This window comes from Vicia villosa, linkage group LG6, assembly GCF_029867415.1.
Source record: "Vicia villosa cultivar HV-30 ecotype Madison, WI linkage group LG6, Vvil1.0, whole genome shotgun sequence".
NCBI lineage: Eukaryota > Viridiplantae > Streptophyta > Magnoliopsida > Fabales > Fabaceae > Vicia > Vicia villosa.
In genome coordinates, this window is record NC_081185.1 from 140340671 (window position 1) to 140356949 (window position 16279).

The 16279-nt window shown below is 32.4% G+C and overlaps 1 protein-coding gene across 1 annotated transcript; it reads right to left on the reverse strand.

Annotated features, from left to right (window-relative positions):
• Window positions 1-1783: 1783 nt before the first annotated feature.
• Window positions 1784-8174, reverse strand: LOC131614807 (uncharacterized). The gene is made up of 11 exons (XM_058886355.1): window positions 7732-8174; window positions 7507-7638; window positions 7182-7372; window positions 6967-7056; window positions 6454-6895; window positions 5387-6300; window positions 4073-5293; window positions 3431-3649; window positions 2772-3327; window positions 2467-2702; window positions 1784-2364 (listed from the first exon to the last, which is right to left on the reverse strand). The coding sequence occupies exons 1-11, from the start codon at window positions 8172-8174 to the stop codon at window positions 1784-1786; spliced, it is 5025 nt and encodes a 1674-aa protein (XP_058742338.1).
• Window positions 8175-16279: the final 8105 nt, after the last annotated feature.

Genomic DNA, 16279 nt, shown 5'->3' on the forward strand with positions numbered 1-16279 from the left:
TTGTTAATTAACTCTTAATTGTATTTATCGGTTCAACTTTAACATTGTCTATCTATTTTGTTCAAATTTCAATGTTGTAAATATTTGATAAAAAATAATACAAAATATTAGGTTTTAATTTTTCTTTTTTATTTCATTCTTGATTATTGCTTCATAAATTATCTCTTAAGATTAGAAAGTTTAATTTTGAATATAAAAAACATAAAATTACAATTTTTTTTTTGAAAACTTAATGTTGTTGTATGAATTTTTTTATTAGGGATTCTTTTAAAATATTAGAACAGGACCTCCAAATAGTTTGAGACGGCCCTGCTCCTACTTGATACATTCTCTCTCTCTCTCTCTCTCTCTATATATATATATATATATATATATATATATATATATATATATATATATATATATATATATATCACTACAAAAAAAAGGTCTCCTGCCACGCCCAAGAAACTGAGGCTATATGCAAAATAACCGTGGCGTAAAGCTGAGGCCACGGTTTGGCCACGGAAATCCAACTATGGAGTATGCGGCCGTGGCCTAAAGTAAAGTCCACGGTTTTTTGGTATAGACCACGCCTTTTTGACAACCGTGGCTTTTTTAGGCCACGGTTTAAGTAGCTTGATTAAGGCCGCGGTTTGTATTTGCCATGACTGCAAAACTGTGGCTATATGGTAAAGCCACGGTTTCAATTTAACGTTTACGATACAGTTTTGGTTCAAGATATAGCCACGGTTTGATTATGACCACATATTTAAAACCGTTGTTATATGTTATTCTTTCTAAACCATTTATCTTGCCACGGTTTATTTCTGTATCATTACATAAATATGTCATTATATATATATATATATATATATATATATATATATATATATATATATATATATATATATATATACTAGTCGGAGACCCGTGCTGTCGCACGGGTGGATTTTTTTGGTGGTGTAGTATAATTTCAACGATAAAAAAAATGCGCGTTAAGGAAGTTTTACCTAAATGCAATATTAAAAAGTCAGAAAAAAAGCCATATTAAAAAATTAATTGTTTCATAAGAAATGTAGAAAATGGTATTTTGTAAAGTAGGTTGATTTTTTAAACCTTGATCCACCAAAAAGTGGCTTTGAAAAAATGATTATAACAGAATGCTTACAATTGTTTCTAACTCTATGATTACAATTGTTTATATGATGTTGAACTTGGGTGTGGCTACCATTCATTGATTTTGGTTCATTGTTTAAAATTATCCAAAAAGTTGCAGTCATTTGTGTGTTGTTTATCCAATAGCTGTAATGCTTTATTAAAATATAACTATATTTAAATATAGTATTCAATAAAAAAAGTGGCCAGGTATCCTTGTGTCTCATGAATAGCAATTTAGAAACCTATTAAAATTCAGCACCCAGTTGCCAAGAAGGTATAAAAAACTCGCCTGCCATGTTTCATAAAGGCATCAAAAAATCACCGTTAGGTGTTTCCTTACTGTTAGTAAACTTCCATAGTTTGTTGTAACAGGAACAAAATACATGTTAACAAAATAAGAACCTTGGTAGAATCTAAAATGTTGTTTAAATCTGACTTAAGAAATAATTGTTGACATTGAATAACCCAATATTTGTTAAAGCGACCAACTTCAAAACCGGCACCATATGCCTCAATTGTTTTCCTGCAATGAAAATTCGTAATCCGAATAAGTACTTTGCAATAAAGGGAATTCTTGTATGAGCTTGATTATAAAGTAAATTGCAAGTATATGATGATCACATTGGGGAAGCAAAGAGGATACCTAATTAATGTTCTGGAATACTTCCTTGAACACAACATTGGTTGTAATTGTCAATGCTTCTTTATCTTTGTCGTGAATAAGAATCCTAAGACCATTTTTTGATTTAACTCTAGAAATAGCCACATACAATTGACCATGGCTAAATACTTCTTTAGGTAAATATAACCCAACATGGTCAAGAGATTGTCCTTGAGACTTGTTTATTGTCATTGCAAATGAGACAATTATTGGAAATTGTTTTCTCACCAATTTAAATGGCCATGGTGATTGGGAAGGAGACAAAGACATTCTTGGAATATAAATGATGTTACCAACATTTTTACCAGAAATGATTTTAGCTTCAATGACATGGTTAGCAATCCTAGTCACTGTTAGTCGTGTCCCATTGCACAGGCCTTCAGATTGGTCTAGGTTGCGCATCAGCATGATAGTCGCACCAACTTTCAACTTGATGGAATGATTTGGCAATCCAGATGTTTTGAGTGCATTAAGAAACTCGGGTGTGACATGCTCGTATCCATCAAAGTTATTTGCATCAGATTTGTCAATAGAATCACTGCTAAAAAATTCCTTCTCCTCCCCTACAATATTAATTAAAAATACCATATCAGGTAAAATCTATTTAATTTGTACTCATTCAATTCTAATCTGATATTTAACTACATAAAATGTTGTATGAATACCTGGAATAAGAGTTGTGATATATTGGTTGATATCATCCACCACCTCAATTGTTGATGCTAAAATTGCACGACTTTGAAGATAGTTGGAGTCAAGATAATTATGAATAAGATCAGGGTATGTATCCTCTACTATAGCTTTAATAGGATCTGAAAAATCTGCAATTAAAAACTCATCGGGAATACAAATATCAGCATAACCGTCATTGGGCTCGCACATTGTCCCATCACCTATTTGTAAAATCCATTCAGAAAATGCCCTAATGTCCTCTGTTGTAGAAGTAGCTGCACCACTTTGTAACCGCATGTTTTTTGTGAGCTTTAGGACTTTACAATGATCCCAAATATATGAAGAGTTTATTGTTGCATAAATGATGTCAGATCTAGTACCTCTTGGTACTACGGGGAGAATTTTCCTGAAGTCACCACCAAAAACAACAACCTTACCTCCAAATATCTTATCTTGACCATGTGTCGTGCCACTCATAATATCTTTCAATGACTTGTCAAGTGCCTCAAAACAATACTTGTTAGCCATAGGAGCCTCATCCCATATTATTAGATCTGTAACTTTGAGAAGCCCAGCAATATCATCTTTTTTGTTAATGTTGCAAATAGAAGAATCTAAAGTGGGGACTGGAATCTTAAACCGAGAATGAGCTGTTCTTCCACCTGGTAACAACAAACTTGCAATTCCACTTGATGCAACAGGCAAGACAATTTTTTTCTTAGACCTAAGGGCCGCTGATAAGGTGTTCCACATAAAAGTCTTTCCGGTCCCACCGTATCCATATAAAAAGAACACGCCGCCTCTTTGTTTCTCTACAGCTTCCATGATCTCTTCATAAATGCTTCTTTGCTCATCTATACGGAAATGAAGTAAAAAATGATATAAGCACATAAGAAAATGAGCCTCGGTATTTATATGTAAACCATAATATAAGAGCATATTTGTTAGCCATTATACCTATTAGAGAACCGTATAACCTTACAAATAGTTGTTGTTGAGCAATAGGATCATATTGACGCTCATCATAAATAAGCCTATTACCCGAGAAGGAAACAACACAATCCTTCGGATATGGCATTGGCTTATAGTCTTTCAATGTTTTGTTGTTATTTTGTAATAGTGTTTCAATAGCCATCAAAGTCAGTTGTTGAATTTCCTCGTCGGTAAGTGTCAATTCTAAGGATGGTTCCATGAAAAATATTAGTTACATTAATATGGCAATAAATATTCAAGTTGAAGTATGAATTACAAAGTTGCACCACAATAGTTATGAGTTTAGCCGATTGACATAAAGCATGTGCACGTGGTTGTATTTTTAAACTCAAACTGCCAGCAAGATGTTCATAGTTAGATGCATTTCCTCTTGCATATTGGAACAAAGACAGCAAGAAAAAATGCAGCATGGTAAATGACAAATAAAGTGAGATTTTACCTACAAATACTGAATGATACCAGTATGCATAATATTTGACAGTGTTGAAATTATTAGAACAAAGAAACTATGCAGTAGAATATTAGAACTCTTTCAAAGTTATTTAAGAGTATAATGAAATTCAACAAACACATCATTGACGGTAAAAAAATATAGAGATTTTATACCTTGATTTCTTGCCACCAACCGTTGTTCGTAAAGAATACCATCAGATAAATACTTCCAAGACTTTCTCCAGACGTGTGCTGGTCGACTCATGGATGAGGACAAAAGCATATTCACAAATAACTTTCGTAAGAATAAACCTGAACCCCAAACATGTGCCTCTTTGATGGCCTCAATAAATTCTCGATCATCTTGAAGGAAACCCATAGCAAAACATGCCTTTCGAAAAGTCTTATGTTGAACACCATCAACTTTCTTGATGTCATTATAACATAAAGGGCCCTTAACAACAGTTAACATCATTCTTAAATAAAACGATTCACCTGAGCATTGAGGCACCCAACAAAGACGACCAATGGTATACCCTCTTTTCCTTGGCTTCCAACTCCTACTCCGTTTATGATAAACAAATTTAGAAACAAAGTCACCATAAGTTAAAAGCCTTGCCTCTTCAAAACTATTGTTTGCCTCAAACCAAGCTGTAAACATTGATTCGGTAACACTTGGTTTGAGTAGAACATCACCAACTTGCTCGTGATCTCTGTAGTAAACAGAGTGTTCTCCCTCCAAGTGAAAATACATCCTCTCTACTGCTGGTTTTCTTCCGTGTATGGAATATGCAAATATCCTCCAACATGCCTCACTTGGGGAGATGTATCGACAATCCAAATATTGTTTAATTTCGTCAACATTGTTTTTCCCCGAAGTTGCATCCTTGGATTGGCCTTGTATAACAGCAAAAATTCTGTCTGAACCTTTGTTGATGTATTTGAAAAGGTACTTGATAGAAGTACTTTGATTGCACCATTCCATGTTGATGTGTGCTTCGTACTTTAACAACAAACTTGGGTTGTGCGGTACAACATGTCCACTATGAAATATGATCCCATGTTTTTCAATTGTGTTTCCATTGTTTCTTCTCCTATAAACTGGATACCCATCATGGTCAACTATAGTGTTCGGTTGAAATTTTTTTGGGTAATATTTGGAGCACTTCCCATCTTTCATGCAAATGGACCTCTTATTTGCCAAGCCACAGGGACCATGAACCATATGAGACTTAACCAAATTGTACAGCCTGGGCTGTTGCAAGGGATCAGGAACTTCTGCACTAATGATCCTGTCAATGTCCTCTGGTCGTGGATACTTGTTCGACGGATGCAGAAAGAGTAGTATATGTGCATGTGGCAATCCTCTCTTTTGAAACTCGATGGTGTACATATCTAGTGATAAAAAGAATACAAAAGTTAAAAATGCAAAAGAATCCACATTAGTATAAAAAAGTAGTAGCAGAAAAGTGATAAGGGACAACTCACATGCGAGTACTTTGCCTAATACACCATTTTTTGTCAAATCTGCTAGCAATTGATCAAACTTGATTTTGAATATTCTTGAAACGATATCCGGGCGATCTTGTGGTTTCAAATGCAGTGGTCCAAGAACTCTATGAATTTCCGGCCAATTAGGATTGCAAGTGAAAGTTATGAACAAATCCGAAAAACCAATCTTACTACAAATAGCCATGCCATCATAGTACAGTTGATCCATAAACCTACGATCGCCAACAAAGGACGAAGGCAAAACCACTCTTTTACCGATGCTTGAACCTGCAATTTGACTTTGTTCACCCTCGTCATTAAGAGAATTATACTTGGACACCCTAAGTTTCGGTTGATTCTTGCGAATCCATTCTAATTTTTCAGATTCTAACATCGTGTAACCATCGACAAGAAATTGTTGGAACAACCTTCTTGAAGATAACAAAGTCTTAGGTTCAGCTAACCTTGTTTGAATGCGAAATGATAGCCATTCTCTTATTGTAAGCCTATTTCCTAAGCTATTCTGATAAATTGGCAAGTCTCTATGGGCAATATTTGGTCTATAACCGTCCTCACCATAGGGAAAAATCAAAGGATATTGGAAGGCCATGTAACTTGCATGGAGCTCGTTGATCCGCTTAAGTCCGCCTCCCTGGTATTGCATAATTATATCCCTCATTTCTGCTGTGTCAATATCACCGACAACTAAGGCAGCAACTTCAGACACTTTCGGTTGGTTATACACTCTTCCATCCGTGGATCTGTCAGCTATGAGTCTCAACTTTAGGTTTTGAGTATCCGCTTGATTGAACCATTGTTTCGCCATTTTAAAGCTCTTGGCATGTGTATTGTGTTCATACATCATTGTAGATAGTTGTTGTACAACTTCTGGATCAATGTTCTTGGTAGTCCTAAGTAATAAAAGCATAAGGAAATGGTTAACAGTATTATGAATAAGATGCATACATGTGAGTAATGACTACATAAATATGCAGCTGCATTATACATCAAAAATTCAGATTATTTTTATAAATAAAACGATTGCATTTTAGTATTATTTATACCTTAGACAATTCATTCGATGTTGGACCTCATTTTCTATGTCATAAATATATAATTGAGCAAACTTGGGTGTGTCTCCTTGAGAAGGTAACAAACTTCCAATTCGATGGCATGTTTGACCTTGTATCCTTAAAGTTGGTGGTCCACCTCCATTGTTAAAACGATTGTCCAACTTTGCACCAGGCGATGTAAACGCGAACATCATATTGTAAACTCTAATATGTTGTTGAAACTTTTTGCTAACTACGTTCTCTTGGTCAAACATCAATTTTGCAAGAACTTCTGGAGGTTGTCTTAGTAGTGGTATTTCAATTTTCCCATTGCAACAACACAGCATAAACTTCGGATTAGCAGAATGGGAACTTTTATTCATCCGTTCTTGATACCACATCATGGATTTACAATAACGACATTCGATGAGCGGGTCCCCTATGTCGTAATAAGCTACATAGTAATAGACAGGAAGAAATTATTATGATGTTTGTAAAATAGCAAATGTAAAAAAAATTATATACCTTCTGAAGAACGGGTGTAGTTGTCGTGAATTATAAAAGGTGCGTTGTTATCTTCAAGTTCGGAACAGAAGTCCTCATCGGATAAATAAGCTAACAATGGATGAAAAAGTGTAATATAAAATATATGAACATGTTTCTTATATATTTCTTTATATAAAATCGTAAATAAGGTGGAAAGATTGAACACAAAACTAATGACTTTGCAATTGACTCACTTGCAAAAGGGTCGTAATCGCCATCTTCGTCCGAGTCGCTGTTAAAATCCAAGTTGACTGCAGGGGTAAAAACAGGACACGCTGGCTCTTTTATGCCTTTGGGGGGTGACACAGGTGATGCTTGATCAAATACATTATGTGTCTTGTTCATTGGCATTTGATAACGGCGGTTGTTTTTTCTACTGCTAACACTGCCAGTTGGTCATATTCATGCATGGAAATGGTTAAACACATGCATAATCATTAAGGTCGTGAGTTATTCTAAAAATATTATAATTATCATCAATATTAAAGACGGAGCATATATGAAACTAAGAACTCGTACCTCGTTGGCTGTTGTGCCACAGATATGTTGACAGCTTCATTAGGGGGATTACTATTCAAATTCATGGCAAGGCTTGGTACTCCCAGCTGCTTCTTAGGCCTGCCACGAACTGGTTTTTTCTTTTCGGTATTTCTGTTATAAAATTAGACATAATACGAAAGTCAATAAAAGTTAAACAAACTCTAATTAGTTACATGTATGCATATTTGGTCATATGAACCTTACATGGGATTCTTGGAAGAACTTCCAGGATCATAGAATTGGTTGGTTGAAGAAATCACCCCAGGTTGGGCATTCTCAATTGTAGTTGGTACACCATTCTCATTTGTACAATGAGTAGAAAACTTAGACATTAAATTTGTTCCCAATGAATCTAAATGGGATGACTTAATGTTATTTCGAAACACATGTCTGGTTATACTCGGTTCAGAATTCTGCATATGCGCACTCAGCATAATCCCCTCTTCGACAATCTGTGCGATAGTCTTTTGATTCTGAGCCGAGAGAGTGATTTCAGACAAAGGTTGTCTCGATGTGAAACAATTAGGAGAATAAAACGTATCATTGATTGATTCAGGTTGGTTGCAATTATGTCTTTGACGTTTTGAACGGTTTTCTTTCATAATAAGCGATCGTCGTGCCCTTGCCTTTTTTCCAGAGATATGCATGTTATTGTTCTCCATAACCTCCTGCGAATTTCTATACTATCTGCCACACATAATAAAACAGACAATATGTACTTAACAATTATATCGGAATATAAGTGAAGGGTATATGGCCATAACAAATGATTTATCAAACTAAGACAATACTAATGAGATTAAAAAAACAAAGATGCAAACTGATACCAACCTCCCTTTAGATATTAGTGAAATGTAGTGAATATAACAGAATGCAATAACTGTTAAAAGTCAACCCTGAATTTCTAAGCTCTTTGATATCAGTATGAAATATTTCAACTCTATGCAATGTTTCTGGTTTTAATATATTAAATCAGCATGTTTACTTGTTTATTTTGTAAACCAAAACCAAACTAAAGTGAAAACGCATGAAAAGTTGATTTTCCCTCTAAAAATTTGAATCCCATATTTGTTTGGAAATAATATTATTTTAATTACTAAGCTCCATAGTATGTAGTTAAAAGTTTTTGCAAAATTAGTCAGTTTACAACCATGTGGTATGATTGCATTCAAACGGCTAAAGTGGTTCATATAAATCCCAGGTTTCCAAGCATCAGATTTGAAATATACGTTGTGCAGTGAACCGTGTACAGTGAATCATCAACATTGTATAAAGCAATGAATAATATATTACATATATATTACATAATGTGATGTTACACCAAAAAGTACCACAATGTTATACATGTACCGTGTAAAATGGGAGAAGTTTTTGCTGCTTTTGGAAGTACAACTAAGCAAGCTATTTGAAAAAGCAGGTAGCATTTAATGATGAGTTGACATTGTGTATGACTGACCTTATCCAATGCTGCAGAAAGTAGTTGAATGATCCGGTTTGCAAGGGTACAAAGCGACAACCACTCCTTAAAAAGAGCGAAATTACATGGAAGGGCTCTGCTGCAAGTTGTTCAATGTGAGGTTCCCAATGTAAAAGAAATGTTTAGCTCTTTCCAATGGCAATGCTGTAACTACTGTGTTGCTTGAAATGATTCAAAATACAGCAACATTACTTGAACAATCTTCTTTGATATTGTGTTAGTACCGAATCATTATTAATTTGCAAATCTTAATTTAACTTATGGTATACTATGGAGCTTAAAAGAATAGGAGTTAATAGAAAAATAGATTTAAAATACCACTAATAAAGTAATGTGATGGAGTGTGTATGGAGTGTGTTTTGTATGGCATGGCCAATGCATTATAAATCCCATCAAACCCCAAAATTCGTGTGAAGTTACACATATAGAATGCACTCCATGACATGAAAAGAGGTAGAAATTTGTCATGATTAAAGCTATATAAAGTGCAGGTTTAGAAAAAAAATATTTAAAATACCACTTATAAAGTTCTGTGATGGAGTGTGTATGGCATGCCCAATGCATTCTAAATCCCAGGAAATTCCCAAAGTCGTGTGAGGTTACACCTATGTAATGCACTCCATCACATGAAAAGCCATAGAAAAAGGTCATGGATTAAGGCTTTATAAAGTGCAGGTACAAAAGCAATATCAGATGCCATCAAGTTAATTCAAATTGTGCAGCAACCAAATTCAAATGAAAAGCCAACAAGTTGAATAACCAAGACTTTTCTCATTACAAAATAGAGTCATTACTTTCCATAAAGTCATTACAAATAAGAGTCATTACAAAATACTAAGGTCAATTGTTTAGTGGCTTACTTTGGATCATCATGCAATAGAAAGCATAGTTACACCCATAAAACAGGTAGAATACAAAAAAGGGCGGATGAACTCAGTACTAATATATTGTGAAATAAGAATGCAGCAAAAAAAGATCCACTTTTGAAATTATAACCCAAGATTACTCCTTCTTGATATGCTTGATCTTTCTTCCAGTCTTAGACTTAGTAGCAGATTGTTTAGGAGTCAGCTCTTCAGCCTCAATCATCTCATTAATTGATGTTGTTATAGCTCCCCTCTTGGCAGGTGTGCTGCTGGAGCTTGCAGAAGGACTCCAAGCATGGTTTGCAGCAGATGAAGGTTGAGGAGATATCGAGGCTTCAGCAGAAAGTGTCATCTAAGGATGAAATAAAATTTAGTAAATGGAAGTAAATGTATCTCTAGTGTAAATAAGTTTATATGCATTAGTCCCTTACAATAGGTTCAGTTGGATTATCATCTGGATCAGAATTGGAGATCTCCAAAACATTAGCATTTGAGGTATGCTGATAACACAGTTTAAATCAGAATCACATATCAAGGAACAACCCAAAAAACTTCTTAGATTAAGTCAGCCCTTTTTTTAAACTAACTTCTTAATTCTAAATTCCATTTTATTTCACACCAACCTGTAAATAATTAATATAAAGTCATCCATTCAAAAAGTCTCAGATTTATTTGTAAGTCTAAATCTCTGTATAAACAAAGTTAAAGTGTGTGTATATCGTAACCCACCGAAACCAGAAAGAAAGAAAACATTGTTGAAAAAAGAGAGGAAGAAACGAAGAGAGAAAGAAAACAAACTCAGTGAAAAAAAACACGAAAGGTACCGTCTTTACGCTAACCCACTGAAACCAGAAAGAAAGAAAAAATTTTGGAAAAAGGAAACAAAGAAACAAAGAAAGCAAGAAAACATATTGGAACACCATGTTTCTGAAACCAGAAAAGCAATATAAGAAGAAACCCAGAAAAGCAATACTCCAAGTTATGTAAAAAGCACGGAGCTACGACAGATTTCGAAGCAATCTAAGCATAAAAAGATGAAAAGCCAACAGTATGAGGAGCAAGTTCTTACCCGGGTCTGTTCTTCAGCTAAGGAGTTGTGAAGAGAAGGAAAGGCTAATGAGAGAGAAATGTTGACAATGTTTGAAGAAGCAGGAGGAGTCGTTTGGTTATGTTGGGTTGGAGGGAAAAAAATGAAAACGTTGGACCAATAAGAATTGAGCACTTGTTGATTTGGGTGATAAAGGTAGGAACTTTTCATAACATATTTAGTTGATTACGTTTTTAGCCAATTGGTAGTGGAAAAGAAATTTAAGTGAAGGGTAGTTTAGGCAATCTATTAGTAAAGGCTTGATAGTAGATATATATATATATATATATATATATATATATATATATATATATATATATATATATATATATATATATATATATATATATATATATATATATATATATATATATATATATATATATATATATATATATATATATATATATATATATATATATATATAGGGATAGGATCAAATGACACCAAGGTGTCAAAGTTTAATTTGACACCAAATCTCAACCGTTAAAATAATTGATCAAACGGTGATATTAAGTAGCCTATTTTTTAGGAGAATAATATATTAAATATTTTTTTATTATTATTTTATTACATTTACTATCACCGTTTGATCAATTATTTTAACGGTTGAGATTTGGTGTCAAATTAAATTTTGACACATTGGTGTCATTTGATCCTATATATATATATATATATATATATATATATATATATATATATATATATATATATATATATATATATATATATATATATATGATGGAGGAGAGAGAAAAAAAATTGACACACACATATAATAAATGGTTCAGTATTCATTTTAAAATCTCATAATCATCTAATAAATGGTTCAGATTCATTTTAATGTTATCACACACACATATAATAATCTCATTTAATCATCTATATATGTATGTGTGTGTGAAAATAAATTGTAGTTAAGTTTGTTAGAATTCGCTTTCGGAAGGATCCAAAATAATCATTTAAGTCGGACCAAAATAAATTCTATACAATTCAAATTAAATAACTGGATTAACCCGACATCTGACTCAATCCGATCCGTTTGCAAAAATTGATCGATCGATGTCGATTTCAACCTGACGGTTCGAATTTGCCCATCCTAAAACTTTTTAGTGTTTTCATTTAATTGGAGTCCTAGATCTAATCCCCAATTGTATGTTCAATTATCCGTTCACTTAACCCCGTGGACCTAGTTTTTAGATTATTTTTCCTTTTTTGCATTGAACTAATTGGTTAAACTTTTATAACTCCATGACCCTTCAATTTTCTTCTGCTTTCTAAGTCTTTGGCCCTACCAATTGTCAATCTCATCTAACTTTATAACTAACTTGTAATACGAGCCTTCCAATTGGACTAACTACTCTTTGACTTGTTTACTTCCACCGCTGTTTTTTCCCCCTCATTAACACCAAAATTTTGGAAACTTTCCTCATCAAAATGACACTAACTTTTGCTGTAGAAACTCATAAATAATAACTTGAATAGAAAAATTTGCCCAACTTCTTTTCATATCTAAGTCTCTAACCAAGTAAACACCTTTCCATTCTATGACTATGATAAATAAATAAATAAAAAATAAACTATTGTAATATGAAAGTCAAACTCCCTTTTTTTTCTTCTTGAGGTGATTATTTATATGCTTTAAACTAGTAATTCATTTTAATTATTTTCAGAAAGTGACTCAGCAAAGCCAAATCAGGAGACAAGCACTCTCATAACAAAGATTAAGGATCTTTCTAGGCCACAACCTTATCAAGATTTTATGGTGCTGCTAACAAACACACAAAGTTCTAGACTTGTCCATTTTTGCCGTCAATTGTGTTTGTGTTCCTAAACATCTTTTTCACATCAAAGCTTTGTGAGCATAGGCCACAATCAAATCTCTTCTACATCAACTCATCAAATCACTAGTTTCTTTATTATCACTGCTTTGTGATATGAATTTAACGAAATAATAGGCTGTAACTTGTAATGTCACATGTCTACCTTATTGAAGGGCCACCCTTGTTTTTATTGTTGGATGATTTTGATGGCTAGCAAGTCCGTATAACAGAGTATATCATTATTTTCAATTAGCCTTTAACATAAAATTCCGAAAACCGAATGATAGGCATCTGTTCCACTTTAATTAGAGATTTTGGAAATTGAATTTCACTCTAAAAATGCAACAATAGAATTTTTTAGGATGACACATAGCCGGTTAATATTAATGATGTAGGTGATGTTAAACTGAAATTTATTTTAGAGAATAGATGAAGTCCATCCTATTTTTTTTATGGGAAAATTCGTCAACTTAGCTAACGTCTATTAACATATCATTATCTGAATTACTTAAATATTATATTGAACTCGTTTGTTTCAGATTTTATTTTAAATTAATTTTTATAGTATTATATATTTTTGTGTAAAAAAATTTACAAAACAACTTTTCTTAGAAGATTCAAATAAAAATTTGGTTTTAATAATTATCTTTAAAATGTTGTTTTATATATTTTATCTTTTTATTTATATCAAAATTTTAAAAATAATTATTTATTTTAAGCTATTTTAAATGATTTTTCATAAAAAATATTTTTGAAATACAATTTTTTGAAAAATTGCAATTTCTATTATGTTTTGATCTTCAATAATGTATGTTTTAGGATTTCAAAATTAGTCTTTCAATTCAGTAAAAATTAATTTAAAAAAAAACTTGTAATATTTAAAAAATTATTTTTATAAAAGTTATTTTTAAATTAAAAAAATCTATTTGTTATTTATCACATCTCAATTTATTATACCATATAGATATTGGATGAGGAATTTTTTTACACTCTTGACAATATAATTTTCACTATCTTCTTATTTCTGACGGTAACAATAAAAAGAAGTCCCTACACTTATGTACATTAAGGACTCGTACAAAACAAAATTAGCTTATGAATTGGATGACTTATGTGAAGTTGTTTTCAACTTGGAACAAAATTTGATTAAAATCTACCTTCATAAAGAAATTTGAATAATATTATATTACATTTTCTTCTTATTTAAAGTGTACATAAATGCATTTCAAATACAAATTTGTAATAATAATTTATTTCTTTTTTATCAATTTATAATGTTAAAATTTAATAAATTACATTAAATATCACACTAACTACCAAATAAGAAGTGGTCCCCTCTTTGAATCATGACTCATCAGATGTCCCCTTTCTGAATCTGGACTCAACATTGGACTGAAGTCTGTAAACCAGAGACTCGTCGCTGGATCAAAGTCTGTAAACCTATCTCTGATATACATGAAGCATGAATGCAACAAACAATATAAAGGTAATATGTGTTTCAACCTTCAACTCTAACACTCGTCTCAAGTTCCACTATGAGCCTAAAACATCACCAATACAAGGCCACAACAATGATTCCTCTTTGTACTTAAAACTCAATATAAACACTGTCAATATAATGGCACAACAGTGGTTCCTCTTTGAACCACACATCTCAACATAATTTAACGCTTTTTTTTTTTATCAAAACTCAACATAATAATTAAAATATTATTTTCTCAACAATATTCATCAACAACATCAACCAACAATCAATATTCAACAAGAAATGTTCATAGAACTCACATTTAACTCTAACAACTTTTATTCAAAGAATAAGGGTTACATCCATATCCTTTAAGATCTCAGAACAAACCCTAACTCAACTCATATAACTCTCACTCAACTCTAAGCATATTGATAACTCAAATTGATTAACTCATTTAATTCTCAAACCTAAACCCTCAACATTCAACAATACATATTCATGAGTCCTTTAACAATTAAACAACAACCAACATAACTCATACTAAGTTCTAACAACTTAACTCGCATACGTATTATCAATTATTGGACTTGTGTCCTAAAACATTAACAACTTAATTCACAAATCATCTTATCAAAACAACCCCAAAATCACGTTTTATGTTAGTCTTACCTCAGATTCAAATAATTATTTAAAATATTAAAAGGAGTCATAATCAAGCAAATGAATATGTTTCAGAAAACTTAGAGAGTCTATTTTAAGACTATAATTTTTACTTTAGGACTTAAGGTCCCAATCAGTGGAATTTAATTAAACAATAGGAACTGATACATGCATCAGGAAAAATATTTCGTCGGACTTGTAACTAGTATTTCTCCTACTTAACTTAGTTGAATGAGATTATTATTAAGTCTAATATGTGATAAATTTTGTTTGTTTTCTTATGCTATAAGATTTACTCTTAAAGGACTTGCAAAACTCAAGTTATGCGTGAAACAAGACAATAAATACAAGACCAAAATTTGACTACACTTATGATATAAAAACTAGAGAATTGCTACTGGTGTAGCACTCCTAGACCCAATTTTCCCTATTCAACATAAAGATTATCGCGTTATCTTTTTAATGCATCTGACCTCACCTTAAACGGACTTACAAAACTCAAGTTACGCTTGAAACAAGTCGATCAATCACTTTCTATGTCTATTTTCAATTTTTCTGAGTTTTTAGGTATTTTGCAATTTTCTTTCCCATTTAAATTATATCCAAAACTTAATAATCGAGTCCCAAAAAAACCCCAAAACATATGGAAAATTATAGTACTCGAATCAAAAACATTGTTCACATTCAACACATAAAGATTGCACATATACAACATCAAATCCATCATCAATCATCATGTTTTTCATCAAATCTTCACATGCATTACAATATTCAAAATCTGAATTTAATCGTATAATCACATGTATCAACAATTCAACATTCATATTCAAACAACACAACTGAGATAGGTTTTGCACAAACCATCTCAAGGTTCAAGATCCTCATCAATGGAAGAAAAGAGGATAAGGAATCATCCATATCCTTCATGTTTAAACATATTCATATCATAAACAGTTCCCCAAAAACCTCAAATTCACAACAAGCTTTAAGTTACAGCAATGTGATCTCGCTCTTCTCTTACTTTTTGTTCTACTAAGGTTCTCTCTGACTCTGCTAACAACTTTTTCTTCTAAAACAGCTCCTAACTCTAATTCCTCTCTCTATTTAAACAAAATTCTATTATTTTTATTAATCCACTATCTCCCCTCAATTATTACTAATTCCACGATTTTCCTTAATTTTAATTAAAATTATGGTTTCCTCCCCAAAGCTCAATTTCCTCTATTACTCTAATTAGGCTTAAATAGTGTTTTTGTCTAGTAAGTTAGCGTGTTTTTTATTTTAGTCCATGTATCTTTTTTTTTTGTCCAAGTTCCTATATGTTCATTTCTTGTTGGCATTGGTCCCTGATGTCAAAATTCTGTTACAAAA

Excerpts from the sequence above, each read along its gene's own strand:
- LOC131614807 (XM_058886355.1), bottom strand. The coding sequence starts at position 8,174 with ATGCATATCTCTGGAAAAAAGGCAAGGGCACGACGATCGCTTATTATG. Across the intron at positions 7,639-7,731 it reads AGTTCTTCCAAGAATCCCAT|AAATACCGAAAAGAAAAAAC; the intron begins GTAAGGTTCATA and ends ATTTTATAACAG. Across the intron at positions 2,365-2,466 it reads TATCACAACTCTTATTCCAG|GGGAGGAGAAGGAATTTTTT; the intron begins GTATTCATACAA and ends TTAATATTGTAG.